The sequence below is a fragment of the Urocitellus parryii genome, chromosome 2, assembly GCF_045843805.1.
Source record: "Urocitellus parryii isolate mUroPar1 chromosome 2, mUroPar1.hap1, whole genome shotgun sequence".
In the NCBI taxonomy this organism is placed as follows: Eukaryota; Metazoa; Chordata; class Mammalia; order Rodentia; family Sciuridae; genus Urocitellus; species Urocitellus parryii.
In genome coordinates this window covers 11431042-11449900 of record NC_135532.1, presented here as the reverse complement: position 1 = coordinate 11449900, position 18859 = coordinate 11431042, and the positions used below count along the sequence as shown (strand labels likewise).

The 18859-nt window shown below is 44.1% G+C and overlaps 1 protein-coding gene across 6 annotated transcripts in view; it reads left to right on the top strand.

Annotated features, from left to right (window-relative positions):
* The first annotated feature begins 721 nt into the window (after window positions 1-721).
* Window positions 722-18859, top strand: part of Clybl (citramalyl-CoA lyase) — a 240261-nt gene continuing 222123 nt past the window's right edge. For all 6 annotated transcript variants that reach the window (XM_026400264.2, XM_026400260.2, XM_026400271.2 and 3 more), the window contains exon 1: window positions 722-823. In XM_026400264.2, coding sequence (XP_026256049.1) covers window positions 753-823 — 71 coding nt within the window. In that variant the 5' untranslated portion in view covers window positions 722-752. The remainder of the gene's footprint in view (window positions 824-18859) is intronic.

The window sequence follows — 18859 nt, the reverse complement described above, 5'->3', positions numbered from 1 at the left end:
CTGAAAAAGAAAAATGCAGATTTGGAAGGTAAAGAAAAGATAGTAGGTAGGGAGGAGAATGGGCCAGACAATAGGTGGGGGCACTGCTGATCTCAGTGAGGAGGAGGAAAAGGCCTGTTTGAACATCTTAAAGCATTCTCCCCACCGCTGGATGGCCGGCAGGCCAGAGAGTGACGGGTTGTGTTTGCCCCCAGTCTCAGCCTGCATGTCTCTGCCCAGAGAGGAGCCAACAGCTGCTCTGACCCTATTATTGGCACGTACTATAGGTTCCAGAGTGGAGTCTTCCCGCATTTTCTGTGACCACTCTTAAATTGCTAACCAAGGCTGCACATGTCGGGTTCACAAACTGTGTTTGGTGGTATTTTGGCAAAATAAAGAAATCTCTAGAAAATTTAGCCTGTTGTGGCTGGAAAAATGCAAGTTCTCTCAACAATTAAAAAACCCAGAAGCGAGGGTGAGTTGGATTCGGTCCTGGAAGAAACCGCTCAGGTGGAGACACCCGTGTGGGACCTGTGCTCAGTTTTCCAGGGACGCGGGGAAGAAAGTCCTGAGGGCCAGCACAGCCCAGGCTGGTTCGGAGGCTGACCTTGGGCTTGGCTAGGGCCAGTCGGGACTCGCAGGGTGGGGCACGTGCGCAGAGGGGCGTGGCTAGAGGGCGGAGCCAAGTTAAAGCGCAGTGGGAAGCGGTTGAGGGGCGGGGCTAAGAGGAGGGGGCGGAGCCAGGTGGGCGAGGGGGCGCGCACGTCGGGAAGATGGCGCTACGTCTGCTGCGGAGGGCGGCGCGCGTGACAGAGGCGGCGACGGCGGCGGCGCTGCCGAGGCTGTGAGTGCAGGTCCCCAGTCCCCGCAGCCAGCCCGGGGTCGCCGACGGGCGGTTACCGCCACAGCCCCACTGGCCCGGGCAGCGCCTCGGAGCCCTCGCGGGAACCCCGCAGAGGTGGCCCGCTGCGGGTGCCTCCCCGGGCGGGCCTTGCGTGGACCCGGAAAGCGGGTACCACGTTGGGTCGAGTGACTGGACTTCAGCCCGGGAAAACCTAACCCGCCTGCCCCCGCAGTGGCACTCGGAACGCGCGCGTCGTAGGAGGGGTCTGGAGGAGTCCGAGGCAGCTCAGAGTGAGACGCCTCGTTTGCTTGGTTCCCCGACCTTGGGTCCCAGGACCCTTTGCACGCCCCCAAATTTGGAGCGTCCCAAAGAGCTTTTGCCTGAATCTTATTGCTAACGATATTAGAATTGCAACAAATGTTGTTTACAATAATTTGTTTTTAAAATAACAAAACCCTTTAAATTTTAACACAAATGATTTTTTTTTTCTTTCAGTGCTTGGGATTGAACCCAGGGCCTTGTGCTTGCTAGGCAAGTGCTCTCCACTGAGCTACATCTCCAAACGTGTTCCCCCCTCCCCCGCCCCCTTTTTAAATTAAAAAGTGAGAAGAGTGTAATCATTTTATATTTTCGAAATTTTCTTTGGCTTAATAAAGGACAACAGGAATCTTATATTAGGCTGTTTTGGAGGAAATATTTGAAAGAAATTCTGGACTCTGGCAGATGAAGTAGCTAGTTGAAAAGAGGACCAGCAGGCCCTGTCAAAGAGTCTCAAGGACCTCAAGTTGTCCTCTGGCCGTACTTTGAAACCGCTTATCTAGCACTTGCCTATTTGTTAATAGGATGAACGTACATCTCTTTCTTTTCCCCCGACCACCATATAAAGAAATAAGTTGTTAGGTTCATAGGCAGAGTTTAGTTTAAGAAGCCAAATTTATGTCTCCTGGTTCAGAATGTTTTACTCTGCTTGCTCCTCCATGGCCCACTGCAGGACCCACATGGTCTTATGCATCCCACCTTTCCAGGGAGCAGCTGGGGGGGTGTACCCAGGCTTTCATGGAGGGTTAATTTTCCAACCTGTGAAGGTTCCAGTGATCACACAGAGTTCATGACTTCTAACATACTTGGGGCTTAATGCATTGTAGTTTTTGGGGCTTAGCATTGTAGTTTCGCAGCACACCTACATGCTCCCCACCAAGGTCATCAAAGAGCCTAAATCAGGGGTTAAATAATCCTGGGTCCTGTCAGCTTTAGAACACACTAGAATGGGATATGTAAACAGCTGTTGACCGCTTACCAATGGCTTGATTTCTTTTTTCTTTCTTGGCACCGGGGATTAAACCCAGGGGTGCTTTACTACTGAGCTTTATCCCCAGCCATTATTATTTTTATTTTGAGACAGAGTCTCACTAGGTTGCTCAGGCTGGCCTTGAACTTAGGATCCTCATGCCTCATACTCCCCAGTTACTGTGATTACAGGTGTGTGCCACCACATCTGGCAAGTCCCAGACTATCGTGTCAATCATGCTGTTGTCTCTGGCCATACTGAATCTATATAAATTACCCCACCCTCAAGGAGGAAGCATAACCCTTACCCAACAGAGCCAAGATATAGTTGTGTGAGTACTAGCTCCTGTTGACATGCATATCTATAAATATTTCTATGTAGAACCATCTACAGTCATATTAAGCTACACATGAGTTCTTACTGATGTCTCTGACTCTAATCCATCACTACATGGACCGCTCTAGCCACTTTCCTGTGTTCCTTGGTAAATTCCCCCCTCAAACAGGAAGAAACCTGGCTCCCACCGTCCACCATTCATTTACTTAATTGTTCAATTCCAGTTTACATATGTAGCAATATCAGAATGGTTAACCCAAATGCCATGGGAAAGAAGATAATCCACCGGAGTACAGTGTTTACATACAGTTTCTTTCCCTTTATTCTTATAGGCACCACTCATTTCCAGAGGTACTTAGGACGGTGCCCTTTTCTGTCTGTTCCCTTCATAAAATTGTTTCATGAATCCATAATACAAGTAGATGCTCTTGTCATAGGCTGCATGCTTTCCCAGTATTCTTCTACCTCCCAGATGATTTTTATTTATTTATTTAATTTTTTGTGGTGAGGATTGAACCCAGGACCGTGTGCATGAGAGTCAGGCACTCTACCAACTGAGCTATATCCCCAGCCCTCCCAGATGATTTTTTAATTGTAAATATTAACATTCACTTTCGTGCTGTAAAGTTCTGTGGGGTTTGACAAATACATGATGTCGTGTATCTACCATGACTTTATTACAATATCATACAGAATAGCTTTATTTCCCTAAAGATCCCCTGTGCTTTACCTATTTATCCATCCCCTCCTTCCAAGTTCCTGGCAAGCATTCATCACATTACCATCTCTATATTTTGCCTTTTCCAGAATGTCATATAATTGGAATCATACAGTATGGAACTTTTAGACGGGATTCTTTAACTTAACAATAAGCATGTAAAGCTGGGCATGGACAAGTTCAAAGCCAACTTCAGCAATTTAGTGAGGCCCTGAGTAACTTAGCAGTTACTCAGGACCTGTCTCAAAATTTAAACAAACAAAAAAATGGGTTCAATCCCTGGTACCAAAAAAAAAAAAAAAAAAAAAGCAAAAAACCAATACACATGTAAAGTTCCTTCAGGTCTTTTCACAGATTGATAACTCATTTCCTTTTATTGTTGAAAAATATTTCACTGTATAGATGTACCTTAGTTTATTCATTCACTTATTGAAGGATGTATTGGCTGCTTCTAGTTTTTCTTGATTATAAACAAACCTGCTATATATATATTTGTGTGTAGGTTTTTGTATAGACGTTTAAGTTTTCTTTCTTTTTGAGATGGGCTCTTGCTATGTTGTCTAGGATTGAACTTGAGATCTTGCCACAGCCTCCCAAGTAATTGGGATTACAGGCATGCGCTGATGTATCCAGTTCCGACCTAAGTTTTCAAATCAATTGAGTAAATATCTAGGAGTATGAGTGTTGAATTGTTTGGTAAGATTATGTTTAATTGTATAAATACTACCAAACTGGAGCTGGAGGTACATCCCAGCTTGCCTAGCATACCTTAAGTCCTGGGTTCAATTGGGTTCAATCCCTTGTATGGTGGGGGTGGGGAGGATCACCAGTACTGGGGGAAAAAACAACAAATTACCAAGCTGTCTTCCAAAGTAGGAGTCATTTTACATTTCTACTATCAATGAGTGAGAGTTCCTGCTGCTCTGCATCTTCACTAGAATTTGGTATTGTCAGTTAAAAAAAAAAAAAAAAGTTAGCTATTCCAATAGGTATTTAGTGGTATCTTGTTTTAATTTGTTGTTTTAACTTGAAATTCCCTCAAATGATATTGAGCCTCTTTTGCTATCCTTATCCGCCATCTGTATGTATTCTTTGATGAAATCTGTTCAGATCTTCTGCCCATTTCTTAATTGGATTGTGTGATACTGTGATATAATAAGAAATATATATATCTGGTTTCTGTCCCTTTTTTCTGGCACACAGCTCCTAAAACCCTTGGAATCTCCAGAGTGATAAGAGTGTCTTTTGTATGCTAATGAGATGACTGGTGTTTGGGGGGGTGGGATGCTATCAGCTGTCATCAGAAAGACCAAAGCATGATTTGAGGGTTGGAATTTTAAACCCCACTCTCCCATCCTCTGGGGAGAGAGTGGGGACTGAAGTTTGAGTTGGTCACCAGTGGCCAATGATGTAATTGGTCATGGCTCCATAAAAAATCAAAAGGACAGGGTATGGAGAGCTTTCCGATTACTGAACACTTGGAGGTTCCTGGAGGGGGGTGTACATGAGAGGGCAGGCAGCTCTATGCATGTCCCCACATCTTGCCCTATACGTGCTTTTCCTCTGTATCCTTTGTGATATCCTTTATAATAAACTAGTAAATGTGTTTGCCTGAATTCTGTGACTTGTCCTAGCAAATTAATTGAAATCAAGGAGGGGTTCTTAAGAAGCCCTGACATAGGGCCAGTAGGTCAGAAGTGCAGGTAGAACAACCTGGGGCTTTTTATTTGTGGCTGTAGTGGGGGCAGCCTTGTGGGACTGAGCCCTTAACCTAAAACTCCAGGTGGAAAGTGTCAGAACTGAATTGAGTTACAGGAGACCCAGGCGGTGTCTGCAGGAGAAAAGAATTGCCTGGAGAAGGGGGAGACCCCCCTGCACATCTGGTCAAAAGTGTTCTGTGCTGTGTTGAGGGTCTGCAAAGAGGAAAAACACTGGTTCTTCCTCCATCTGACGGGTTGGCTGTTTTCTTTTTCTTTTTTTCTTTTTTGGTGCTGGGGATTGAAACTAGGAGTGTTCAACCACTGAGCCACATGTCCAGCCCTTTTAGTATTTTATTTAGAGACAGGGTCTTGCCCAGTTGTTTAGGGCCTCTTGAAGCTGCTGAGGCTGGCTTTGAACTTATGATCCTCCTTGCGCCCAGCAGGTTGGTTTTCTTGTTATTCATTTTAAAGTGTTGGTGGTGCATATTGGCTCTAAGTTCAGACTTGTGTTTTGCAAATATCTTCTCCAGTGTATGGTTTAGCTTTGCATTTTCTTTCTAGTGTCCTAGAACAGAGTTTTCAATTTTGGTGAAGTACAGCCTCTCAGTTTTTTTCTTTTGTGGTCAAACCCAAGGCCACATAAACTTTCTCCTATGCTTCATTTCTTCTTTTTCTCTTTCTGTCCTTTTCTTGTGGTATTGGGAATTAAACTCAGGGACTCACACAGGCTAGACAAGCGCTCTACCACTGAACTGCACCCCCAATCCCTCTTAATTAATTTTGAGACAGGATCTCTCTAAGTTGCTGAGGCTGGCCTTGAGGTTTCGAGCCTCCTTCCTTAGACTCCCAAGTAGCTGGGATAACAGATGCACCACATGTCTTTATTTAGTGTTGGTTTCTGTAGGCTTGATTGTTGTTGTGTTCCTCTAGTTCTACTTTGCTGCTTTCTTTAGCATTAAGTGAATATTTTCTAATGTGATACTTTAAAGTTCTTTAATAATTTGTTTCACTATGCATTTCAAGGTTAGTTTTCAGTAGTTGCTCTCGAGGGTTCACAATAATATATACTTCTTTAAATTGTGGATATGTGTATGTAAAGTTTTCCTTTTAGCCATTTTAAATGTAGTTTGGTGGCATTATTATGTTTCAGAGTGTTGTGCAACCATCCTCACTATGTACAATTTTCATCACCCCAAATAGAAACTCTGCATTACACAATAACTCTCTATCCCCCTGCCCCGAACCTCTAACTTCATGCTTTCTCTGTGAATTTGCCAACTTTGTAGATATTTTATGCAGGTGTATTCATCCTTTTGGTTTTGGCTTATTTCATTAATGCAGCAAAACATTTTCGAGGCTCACGCGTGGATCAGAACTTCATTCCCTTTTATGTTTGGATGATGTTCCATTGAATGTATATTATCGTATATATCTTATCAAATCTCCTTTTGATTTATACTAACTTAATCCCTGGAGATACACAGATGTTACTTCCACATAGCTCTTTTCCTGTTGCTTCTTTTTGTGGCATTATTTTTATACATTTTATATCTATGTTACAAACCCAGAAACATATTACTGAAATTATTACTTTATACACTTTTACATTTTTTAAAGCTTAGAGAGATGCAAATACATATCTCTATCTATTTATCTATATCTATCTATCTATGTCTTATTGTATTGGTTATATTCACCTTTTTATTTACCATTCTTGGTTCTCCTGGTTTATTCATGCAGATTTGAGTGCCTGTCTGGTACCATTTCTTTAGCCCAGTACATCTTTGCTCCTGCCTACCTATCTTCTTTGTTCTGTTAGGAAACATACATTTCTGTATGTAGGCCTTTCAACACAATTGTTTAATATTTCTTTTTACAATTGCTGTGTGTGTGTGCGCGCGTGCATGCGGCACTGGGTTTAAACCTATGCACTTAACCACTGAGCCACATCCCCAGTCCTTTTTGTTTTAAATTTTGAGACAGGGTCTCACTAAGTTGCTTAGGGCCTCACTAAGTTACTGAGGCTCACTGTGGTCCTCCTGCCTCTGCCTCCCACATCACTTGGATTATAGGCTATACAATTACTTTTTAAATTAATTAAGAGACATGCATTTACAATCACATGATTACCTTTGCCACTGCATGGGGGGTTGAATACTGTGTGGGGTCACTTATTTTCAGTCTAATAATTTCTTTTTATTTTTTTGTATTGGGGAATTGAACCCAGGGGCACTCCACTGATAAACTTTATCCCAGTCCTTTTCATTTTTTATTTTGAGTCAGGGTCTCATGAAGTTCCTGGGGCTAGCCTTGAACCTCATGCCTCAGCCTCCCAATTTGCTGGGAATCACAGGAGTGTGCCACCACACCTGGCTTTAGTATTTCTTGTAAGGTGGGTCTGCTAGCAAGTTTCTTTTGTTTATCTAGAAATGTCTTTACTTTGTCTTCTTTTTTAAAAAATTAAAATAATTTCTTTTTGCAGTGCTGGGGATCAAACCCAGCACTTCATGCATACTCACTCAGCAAGCCCTCTACCACTGAGCTGTGTCCTCACCTGCTTGCCTTCATTTTTGAAAGTAGTTTTGCTGGATATAGGATTCATGGTCCACAGTATTTTTCTTTGAAAGGCTTTAAATATATTCTCTCACTGTCTTCTTGCCACCATTATTTCTGATGGGATATCAGCTGTTGATCTTATTAGGGTTCATGTAAGTAATGAGTCATTTTTCTTTCTGTTTCAAGAGTTTGTCTTTGAACAGTTTTATTATGGCAAGTGTGGATCTTTTTTAGTTTATCCTACTTAGAGTTTATTGAGTTTCTTGGATGTTTATTTATCAATTCTGGGAATTTATTGATTTTTATAATTTATTCAAAAGGTCTTTTTGCTCCCTTATCTCTCTTCTTTCCTTCTGAGACTCGCATTATGAATAAGTTGGTACAGATGGATTGAAGGGTGATGGTGTCTCTCAGGTCTTTGAGCGTCTTTGTTCATTTTTCTTTTTCTTCCTCGGCTGTATGATCTCAACTGCAACCTTCAAGTTTGTTGGTTCTTCCCTGCTAGCTTGGATCATTTTCATTTTAGTTATTTTGCTTTCCAAATCAGAATTTCTACTTAGGACTTTTCTATAATTTTATCTTTATTGATAGTTTCTATTTACTGAGACATCATTGGCATACTTTTATTTAGTTCTTTATTTTTCAGATTTTATTTTTCTATTTTTAGTGTCAAGGCAGGGTCTTACTAAGTTGCTCAAGCTGACCTCAAACTTTTGAATGTCCTGCCTCAACTCTCCAGTCTCAGATCATGGGTGTGCAACACCACATCTGGCTCCTTTAATTCTTTATAGTTTTTCTTTGCTTTTTGGAATACATTTGTAAATTTCTGATTTAAATAGTAAATTTAGTACCTGCACTTTCGCAGGGACCATTTGTATCAACTGCTTTTTTCTTCTGCAGACGGGCCATACTTTGGTTTGTGAACCCACAGTTCATGACTGTGCCTTTGCCTTCATTTTCTGCATGCACAGAGACTGAAGGTCGGTTAGACACGGAAGCTTAAGGTCTTCCGAAGTTTTCCTGAGCATGTATACAGCCTGGGCATGTACCCAGATACACATGTGCAGGCCTTCTAGATTCCTGGGAATATGTCAAAGCTTTTCAAATCTTCCTTTGGACATCTCATTCTCCAACTTTTCTTTTTAAGCTTTTTGGTTAGGCCATTGTTTGTCCTAGCTGTTATCCTCTAGCTCAGGTAGCTGTGATGTTAAACAGTCGCTTCTGATCATTTTGACAGATGACCTCAGAGACAGTGCTGTTTCCACTGTGTGAGCCCTGTCTCAGGTCAGACAAAGCCTTGCAAGTGGGGTCTTCCAGTGAACCACCAGACAGGTCACATAGTGACATTCTCTGGGCATGGGGCTTTGAAAGAACTCTAATCCTGTATTTTCCCCTTCACTGGCTGCCAGGCTACTGGTTTTCACTGTGATTGTGGGCTGTTGGATTTCAAAGCTACTACAAAACTAGAGAGAGGGATAGGATAAGTTCAAACCCCACAAAAATTGCTGTTCTGAGATTCATCCGTTTTTCTTGAATAAATGCTCTTGAGGTTGCGCAAGCCTTTGAATAATTTCAAGAGTTCTGCAAAGGTTGATTCTGACCATATTTGCCAAATGCATGATTAAAAAGCTGAAAAGCAGTAAGCAAAAATGTTTTGAGGCAAAAAGTAAGTTGAAGTAGTCCAAGAAATAGGAAACCAATCCTTTCAAATTGCTTGGGACTTTCCCAGTTTTAACATGGAAATCCCACATTCTAGGCAAGCCTTTAGTTTCAGAAAACCAAGATCATTGTTTACCTTAGAGATAGGGAAGGAAAGGCTGAAGAAGGAAGGAGGGTTATTATGAACAGGAGGAGGGTGGGGTTGGAGTACAAGGCCGAATTCAGGGCCCAGAAGGAGAGTAGTTGACAGACGATTGGAGAAAGGATGAAAAGACAGATGACCTTAGGTGCAGACCAGTGGTTCAAGAAGGAGTGCAAGTCTCCTGGAGAGGCCTCAGTTCTAGAATGGAGAGGGAACATTCAGAATGTCTTTTTTTTTTTTTTTTTTTTTTTTTTTAAGAGAGAGTGAGAGAGGAGAGAGAGAGAGAGAATTTTTAATATTTATTTTCGGGGCTGGGGATGTGGCTCAAGCGGTAGCGCGCTCGCCTGGCATGCGTGCGGCCCGGGTTTGATCCTCAGCACCACATACCAACAAAGATGTTGTGTCCGCCAAGAACTAAAAAATAAATATTAAAAATTCTCTCTCTCTCTCTCCTCTCTCACTCTCTCTTTAAAAAAAAAAAAAATTTATTTTCTAGTTCTCGGCAGACACAACATCTTTGTTGGTATGTGGTGCTGAGGATCGAACCCGGGCCGCACGCATGCCAGGCGAGCGCGCTACCGCTTGAGCCACATCCCCAGCCCCATTCAGAATGTCTTAATGGAGAAAGAAGGGCCAGTGTTGAAGATAGGGCTGAGAGAAAGAAGAAGGAGACTGGAGGAACAGGCAATACCAGGGAGCCTGGAGCCAGGACATGCCCTGGGGTGGACAGAGGAGTTGGTGGCAAATGAGATTTCCCAGAACAACTAGTGGGCTACAGTTAGGCTAGCCAGGTGTGGTGGCACATGCTTTTAATTCCAGCTACTGTAGAGGCCACGGTAAGAGGATTACAGTTTGAGGCTAGCTTGGGTGATGTGATGAGGAGACCTTGTCTCAAAATAAAATTAAAAAGGACTGGGGATGTAACTCAGTGGTATGATAGTGGTCTAGAACATGTGAGGCCCTGGGTTCTATCCCAGCACCATAAAAAAACAAAAAACCATAGAGACTGAAGAGCAAGAACTGCATGTGGGCCTGAACTGAGAGATGCAGATGTGGAGGGTGCCTCGTGGAGAAGGTGGGGTTCCTGCAGGAACTGTTTGCTAGTGCAGGGTTGTGCCATACCTGCCTGGTGGCGTTCTCTTCCTAAGGCTCTTGCAGCTGTGTAGGGTTTGTTTTCCTAGGGTACCATGCCCTTGTGGAGTTGTAGGGCCTGGAGCATGTGTGTGTGCAGGCAGGGAGCACACCAGGCAGTCCAGATGGCGGGAGGAAGCTGGGACTTAGTGATGAAATTTTTTTTTTTTTTTTTAAGAGAGAGAGAGAGAGAGAGAGAGAGAATTTTAATATTTATTTTTTAGTTATTGGCGGACACGACATCTTTGCTTGTATGTGGTGCTGAGGATCGAACCCGGGCTGCATGCATTTCAGGCGAGTGCGCTACCACTTGAGCCATATTCCCAGCCCAAGTGATGAAATTTTTTTTGGGGGGTGGGGGGTACTGGGAATTGAAGTCAGGGGCACTCCAGCACTGATCCACATCCCCACAGCCCTATTTTGTATTTTAGAGATAGCCAACTCGCTGAGTTGCTTAGTGCCTCGCCATTGCGGAAGCTGGCTTTGATCCTCCCATCTCAGCCTCCTGTGCTGCTGGGATTACAGGCTCACTGCCAGTGCCTCCTCCCTCTATTCCCTGCCTTGTGGATCCGAGGAAAGTTGGGGAAAATTTTCTTACACATGCTCCTTTCTACTGTATTCTCCCCTGAAAGTGTGGCCACTGAGAAGACTGTCCTCACAAGTCCCCCGAGTGCCCCTGTTTTGCATTTGTTTAAGAATGGCCTAGCACTTCATCCTTCTGGAAATCCTCCGTGATGAGTTGCTAATAGCGGTGTCTGTGAATGGAGTGCTCTCAGAGTTATGTTTGAAGTTTAGAAGGTGCACACGCAGGCTTGCTTGTGTCTTAGTCTGGCTGAAGACCTGATGGATGTTAAGGAGCTAGTGTCCCTGGGAAGCTGACCTGCAGCATCGCCGCAGTTTCCCCAGTGGTTGTTTTCTCCAGTGATGGTTCTGGACCAGCCCAGGTCTGATTGATGTCACTTCTGAAAACAACCTTTGGTCACAGTTTCCTTAACTAAATGTTGTGGTGGCTGCTCTGTAGGAGCTGCCATTTTATGCATCGCTCCCTGTGGGAAGCCCGCAGGTGCCCTGGCTAAAGTTTTAGGAATGCAACTTTCTTAAGAAAAAAGCTGGCAGCCTTGGGGAGGGGCTGAGGGTAGGTATTAGGCTTTTTATTTTATTTTTTAAGATGTGAAGAGTTGTTAATTGTAAAAACAATAATACTTTCCTGTCCCTGAATACAACTGTGGCTGTGTTCTGTTGTTGCACATTGCTCATTTATTCTACACATTGCTCACGATTTCAACAGGTTTAGAATTTTATTAGGCAATAAAGAAAATATTGAGGAAATGGTATTTGTGTTTTCATATAGGTCACTTGGGTATGAATTTAAATCCATTGTAATTCAAACAGGTTTAATTTATTTCATGTTGTTACTTGACTGTTTTATAGTTTATTGCTGTGGTTTGAATGTGTCTCCCACCAAAGCTCATGTGTTGGAAATTTAATCCCAAGCAGCAGTGTGGAGGGTGGACCTTTAAGAGGTAATGAGGTCATGAGATTCATTCTTTCCTTTCTTCCTCTTTCTTTTTCCCCTCCACTATAAACGAGGTTTAGGATAACTTTTAATTTAGCTGCTTTGATTTCATTTTGTTTCCACTGTGGGGCATTAACCTAGCCTGGGAGCCTGGGTCCTATTGCCACATGACTCTAGAACTCTCTTTCTGTGTATAATCACAGTTCATTTATTCCATTTCCAAGTTTTCTTTTTTGGGAAATGCAGAGATGAATATCCCTATTCCCAAATCTCTGTGGGCACCCATATGTGAGACACAGAGGTAACTTTCTATGTGTGGATTTGCTGGGTCAGAGCATGACATTTGATGCCCTTGGATGCTTGTTATTAGATGGCTTTCCTGAAAGGGTAAGTTGTTATATCTCTGGGCTGTGGGTACCTTTTGGAGGTTCTTCTGTCCATTTCCCTTGACATTAGCAGGCTCATCTTAGTAAAGGAAGCACCCCAAATGCTGAATATTTTTAAAGACAACACTTTCTACTCTATTGTATTGTCTTAGTTGCCACCCCCAGCAAAATGAGGGTCACAATTTAGTGGAAGACTGTATTTGTATTCACTGTTAAATTCACAGTTCTACATTGTTTTAAAAAAAGTTCTTTTTTTCCCCCTTAATAAGGGCCTCTCTCTGAACCTCTATATGGTCATTAAAAAATTTTATATATGTATCTCACATTTGCTCTGTAGAACTTGGGCTTGGAAGCAACTCAAGCCTGTTTGAAAGCACATACACTTGATATGGCTTCTTATTTAATCCTACAGGTGTCCTTGTGAGAAGGAAGATATGCTCACATCTTTTTTGGACAGAAGCAAAGGTTTAGAATACACAAATCCCAAACCTCCATGCCAGGTGCAGTTTGGTCCTGAGGCACTGGAGGGCGCTCTAGCAACAGGAGATGTAACCTGTCATTGCAGTCCTCAGGATGACCCTTAAGAGGCTGCTTGGGGAAAGATGGGTGGGTTGGTTTTCTTGTTCATTTTAAGATAAATGAAAGACATGTGGATAGTAGAGGAAATATTCTGTACTTCCCTATTCAAGGTCCCCTTTAAAGAAACTTAAGAAATAACCCTGTGCTCCAGCTCCTCCTCTCTCTCTGTCCTCTTGGAACCTCACTGGGCTGCCTCTGCTATGCTCTGTCCTTAGCCCTCAGCTCAGATGTCACCAACCTCAGAGGTCTTTCCTTACCATCCTGTACAACATAGCACCCCTCCCCAGCACCACCAGGTGCCTCTGCACCCCTCCCCCTGCCTGTCAGATGGTATTTCCATTGCGGTTTCCACCAGATATATTATACACTCATTTGCTTGTTGTCTGTGTGTCCTCTCTGTCAGTTTATTCAGTGCCTGTTATATACCCCAAGCCCACAACAGTCAACATTCCATTGTCTAGAAAGGAACTATTGCCCTCAAATAAGAGGACCTTGGAGAATTCAAAAATACGGAGTAGATTTCTTTTGAACTTTGAGTTATTTTGGTCCATTTGAGCTCAATTTGACCAGAGATTGAAGATAATAAAAGCTTCATCTTCTCCAAACTTTTGATGACAGTCTGCATTGAGCTGGTCCCCCCAACCCCAGGTGCTGGGGATTGAACCCAGGGCCTCAGGCACGTAAAGCTTGGGCACTACCACTGAGCTACACCCCCATGCCCTCCCTTACTCCTTTGGTTTATCCAGTCCTCGTGCCACTGTGGGAGATGTGTTTGTCTGTGCCGTTGCCCCTCTCCCTGGACATCCTCAGGAAGGTGGTGTGTTTCTCTTATATCTTTCTTATAGCAGTGACTGCTGCTAGGTGCTCAGATTGAGCTTGCAATTGCAGAGGCTAATGACTGACACTGTGGAGAGGCTAGGATTTTGAAATAATGTAGATGCACTGGGAACTAGAACCTAAAAATAAAAAAAATTGAAGAGTATGAGGAGGAAGATGGGATGTCCTAAATTTCATTCTGATCATCAAGGTTTCAGCTCAGAGAAGTAGATACCTGATTTCTGGCTGTTCTCTACCCCTTTATCTCCTGCCTTGTCTTTGTCTTAACAGCCCTGGCACCCTCAAGCTGGCCCCCAAGTGCTCCAGAGCCTGGACCACAGTGCCCTTGTGGGGCCTACCTGTTCTAGGTCACATGGCCAAGAGTCCACCTTGAATGACCAATAAGTGCTGACATTGGATGTGTAGCCCTCCCCAGCACTGCACATTTTTAAGAAAGGCCTCCTGCACGTGCTTCAACTCAAAGGAGTCAGCCAGGCAAGAGAGTCTCCACCAGGGAAGAAATAGCTTACGAGAGGCTCCCAGCCCTCAATAGCCTCTGGACAAAAGTCCAGACTGTGAATTCAGATCATTAGTGTCTGCCTGTGCTGCTGTAAGACAACAGGGACTTCCCAGGTGGTCTGGTGACATGGCTGCTACTGGGCACTTCAGAGAAGCTTTACCCTCAAAACTCCTCTCTCCACTCCCATCACATTGCTTCCTCACCCTGAGCTGCCCAAAGCTGGGCCCTGATCATGTTGCCCACCCCCCTACCCAGCATAACTTCCCTGATGACCTCCATTTATCTGCCTCATGGAGGCTGGAGCCCTTGATGTGGCATTCCTGTGCCTCCTCTCCTGCCATTCCTCTTCCCACACTGCCCACCTCGCACTGTGTCCGTCCACCCAGATGCTGACCACTCCACACTCTCTCGCCCTTCCCCTCTCTGCTGTGCTCACAGTTCCCCAGCCAAATTCTGCTCATCCTTTAGGGCCTGTGGCCAGTACCACTTCCTCCTGGAAGCCTGTCTTCCTTGGACCTCTCAGATGGCAGCCATCTGTCGGGTCCTCGGAAGCCCTGCCCTCCTCTGAAGGCTCTTGCCACCTTCCCTTCATTAAGGTCAGGGAGGCTCAAAACTCCCAGTCGTCTTTGACGCCTCATCTCCCTTCCTGCCCGCACTCCATCTGCTGCCAGCTCTGTTGATTCCCCCATCCGTTGCCAACTCTTTTCCACTGTCCTGGTTTTCTGTTCCTAGAACAGATTACCACAGACTCTGGGGCTTCAAACAAACAAAGTCTCACTTCTGGAAGTGAGGAGTCTGGCCTGGGTCTTGGTGGCTGTAACCCAGGCGTCCTTGCCTCCGTTCACTCCTGGCCTGTGCCTCCCTGGGGAAGCCTGCAACAGCCGGGTGAGCTCTACGTTGCAGTCTCTGTGTCCTCTTCTGCTTCCCTCTCCCCGAAGGATCTTGGTGATTGTGATTGTGTGGAGCCCACAGGGATCCTCCAGGCTAGTGGCCCCAATAGGAGGGCTCTGATTTCTCCACATCTCCCCCACCTTTGCTATTTTCTATTACCTTTGTTTTAGCCATTTTAGCAGGTGGGAAGTGGAGTCTAGTGGTTGCCTACAATTTTTTTTTTTTTTTTTTTTTGTACCAGAGATTGAACCCAGGGGCACTTAACATCCCCAGCCCTTTTTGTATTTTATTTTGAGACAGGGTTTTGCTTAAGGCCTCACTAAGTTGCTGAGGCTGGCTTTGAACTCAAGATCCTCCTGCCTTAGCCTCCTGAGCTGCTGGGATTATAGGTGTGTGCCACCATGCCCAGCTCCAAATAATTTTCTTTTTTTTGTTGTTGTTGTTGGGGGTGCTGGGGGTCGAACCCAGGGACTTGTGCAAGTAAGGCAAGCACTCTACCAACTGAGCTTTATCACCAGCCCCCATATCATTTTCTGAGTGCACGAATTAGTTCATTTCATGACTGTTTAACATCCTCCCATTGCACTCATGAAAAGCAGCCCCTTTCCTTGACCTTGGAGTACGGTTGACTTTGCCTCTCTACCTCTTGTGTTTCTCCTGTGCTCCACTCACCAAACACATAGTCTTCCTGTCTCCTTAAGCAAGACCATGACCTTGGAGACTCAGGGGTTCAGACCCCAGGTCTCTTAGAATTAAAATATGAGGGGCTGGGGTTGTGGCTCGAGTGGTAGAGTGCTTGCCGAGCACGTGTGAGACACTGGGTTTGGTCCTCAGTACCACATAAAACTAAATAAAAATACTGTGTCCAGCTAAAACTAAAAAATAAATATTAAAAAAAAAAAGATGTGATGAGGCACTGACTGCTGGGTGTGGTGCCTGCCTCATTAGAACACCAACAAGCAGTGGATGGAAAAAGGTCAGATGAATACATAAATGGCCCCTTCTCAGAGGGGGACAATGACCTAAGACATGTCCTCCTTCCCACCCATTTCCCTCCCTCCGAGCATGCCATTCTTGGCATTCGCCCAGTTGATCCTGGGATGTGAATGTGTGCATTTCCCTGTTGTATTTGATCTTCTCCATTAGATTGAAAACTCCACCCCTTCCTGCCAGTGCCCCACACAGTGCCTGGCACACAATAAACACTGACTAGAGAATTCGTGAATGAATGTATCATCATATGGCCCCAGTAAGCAGAATTCCTTACTAATTATCGATTCGACATGAGAGTGTGGAAAGGCAGGCTTGTATGTGTGAGTGTGGGTGTATGTATGTTTTCCTAGATTATAGATTTGTCTAAACATTCCTGCTAATTTAAGATGTCAAATCTGAAGGTTCTTTCTTGGCTTGAGTTTTTGAATACAGGCCAGGGCTGTTTTCAGATTTCTTAATAGTCCCTCTTTTGTGAAAGAGTTTTCCAAAGCAGGTCATAAACAGGACATCTTTTGTACATAGTGGTCTACTTTGTTGGTTTATGCAGTTGAGTAGTGGGTAGAGGGGAACCCTTAATGTCAGCATGTGGCATTACCCTAGCCCTGGGGTGTCCCCAGGGGGACCCTGGCCAGCCTCCCTGGCCATTATGTCTGTTTCAGAATTTCTCACCCATGGAATATACTTATCTTCCTCAACTCAGGACCAACTTGGCATCCAGAAGCTGTATTTTTTAAAAATCTGTGGTTGGGGAGCAGCTCCGTGGTAGAGGGTTTTCTTCGAATGTGTGAACCATGGGCTCCGACCCGGCACCACAGAGGGAAAAAGTCATTTCAGGTGGGTGGGTGCATTTTAGATCCAAAGCGACCTTCACTTCCATCCTGAAAGTTTCTTCTGTTTTTGTTTGTCCCCAACCCTGAATCATTCCCCAGCCCTTCCCTAAACACCCCAGGTGACTTACTGGGATGAGGTGCAAAGTGTGCACCAGTCAATCACCAGACTGCTGGGGGGGGGGGGAGAGGGGGGGGGTACCTGCAGCGTCGCCAGCGGGGAACTCCGCTGTTTGCTTGATGCCTGTTGGGCTGGAAGCTCCTTGAGGACCAGGGCCCAGGTGGAGCTGCTAGCTAGCGGGCTCTGAAACCAGCAGGATGCCTGGCTGTTTGTGTGGGAGCTACTGAGTATTAGCAACTAGCCAGTGACCAGCAGGGATCAGCAGATTTTTAGGTTTCACAAACATTTAATGTGTTAAATGAGGATTCCGGACATTAACAAAGAAAGGATTTATGAAGATGGAAACAGGTGCATTTTATTAATGAGTCTACTATTTGGGGAATTATTAAACAATGTTACTATCTCCTGGATTATTGTTAATGAGGGATACGAAACAACTTTTTTTTTAATATTTATTTTTTAGTTATTGGCGGACACAACTTTTTTTTTATGTGGTGCTGAGGATCGAACCCGAGACCGCACACATGCCAGGCAAGTGCGCTACTGCTTGAGCCACATGGCCAGCCCCAAAACTTAACTTTTTAAATTTACAATCATATGGTTTACTACTTGATGTGGATTTTTTTTTTTTTTTGTACCAGAGATTGAACCTCGGGCGCACTTTACTACTGAGCCACATTCCCAGCCCTTTTTCTTTATTATTTTGAGACAGGATCACGCTAAATTGCTGAGGATCTTGCTAAATTGCTGACACTGGCTTTGAACTTTTGCATCCTCCTGCCTTAGACTTCTGAGTAGATGGAACTACAAGCATATGCCACCACACCTGACCCCAGTTCTTTTATAACTTTTTATTTTGAGACAGTGTCTTGCTAAGTTGCCTAGGCTGGCCTAAAACTTGCCATCCTCCTGCCTCAGTCTCCCAAATTGCTGGAATTATAGGTGTGCACCCCACTAAACCTGGCTCTTATTATTATTTTGTGGGGCTGAGAATCAAGCCCAGAGTCTCATGCTTGCTAGGCAGCACTCACTCTACCACTGAATTACATCCCTCTTTTTTTTTTTTTTTTTTTTTTAAATTTTGGGACAGGGGCTGGGGATGTGGCTCAAGCTGTAGCGCGCTCACCTGGCATGCGTGCGGCCTGGGTTCGATCCTTAGCACCACATACCAACAAAGATGTTGTGTCCGCCGAGAACTAAAAAATAAATATTAAAAAAAAAATTCTCTCTCTCTCTCTCTCTCTCTCTCTCTCTCTCCTCTCACTCTCTCTTAAAAAAAAAAATTCCTCTTTAAAAAAAAAAATAAATAAAATAAATTTTGGGACAGGGTTTTGTTAAGTTTTCCAGGTTGGCCTCAAACTTGCAATCCTCCTGCCTCAGTCACCTGAGTAGTAGGGATTAGAGGTGTAATCATCAAGAATGCTTGCCTTGATGTGTCTTTTTTTTTTTTTTTTTTTTTTTTGCAGTACTGGGGATTGACCCCAGGGCCTTATACACGCTAGGCAAGTGCTCTACCACTGAGCTATATCCCCAGCCCCAATTATATTATTTTTAAGTAAGAGGTATTTATGATAATGTTTCTTCTTATTTTTATTTTTGATATTTTTTCTTTTAGTTGTAGATGGACACAGTAACTTTATTTATTTATTTTTATGTGGTGCTGAGGATCAAACCCAGTGCCTCACACATTAGGCAAGTGCTCTGTCACTGAGCCACAACCACAGCCCCATGTTTCTTTTTATTATTCAGACACTCATTTATACATTCTTCTGAAAGAGTGAGGACTGTGTCCCACGTCCTGATCATTATTACTGAGGCAGTTCCTTAGAGGAAAGAAGGGAAGAAAGGAATTGTGTG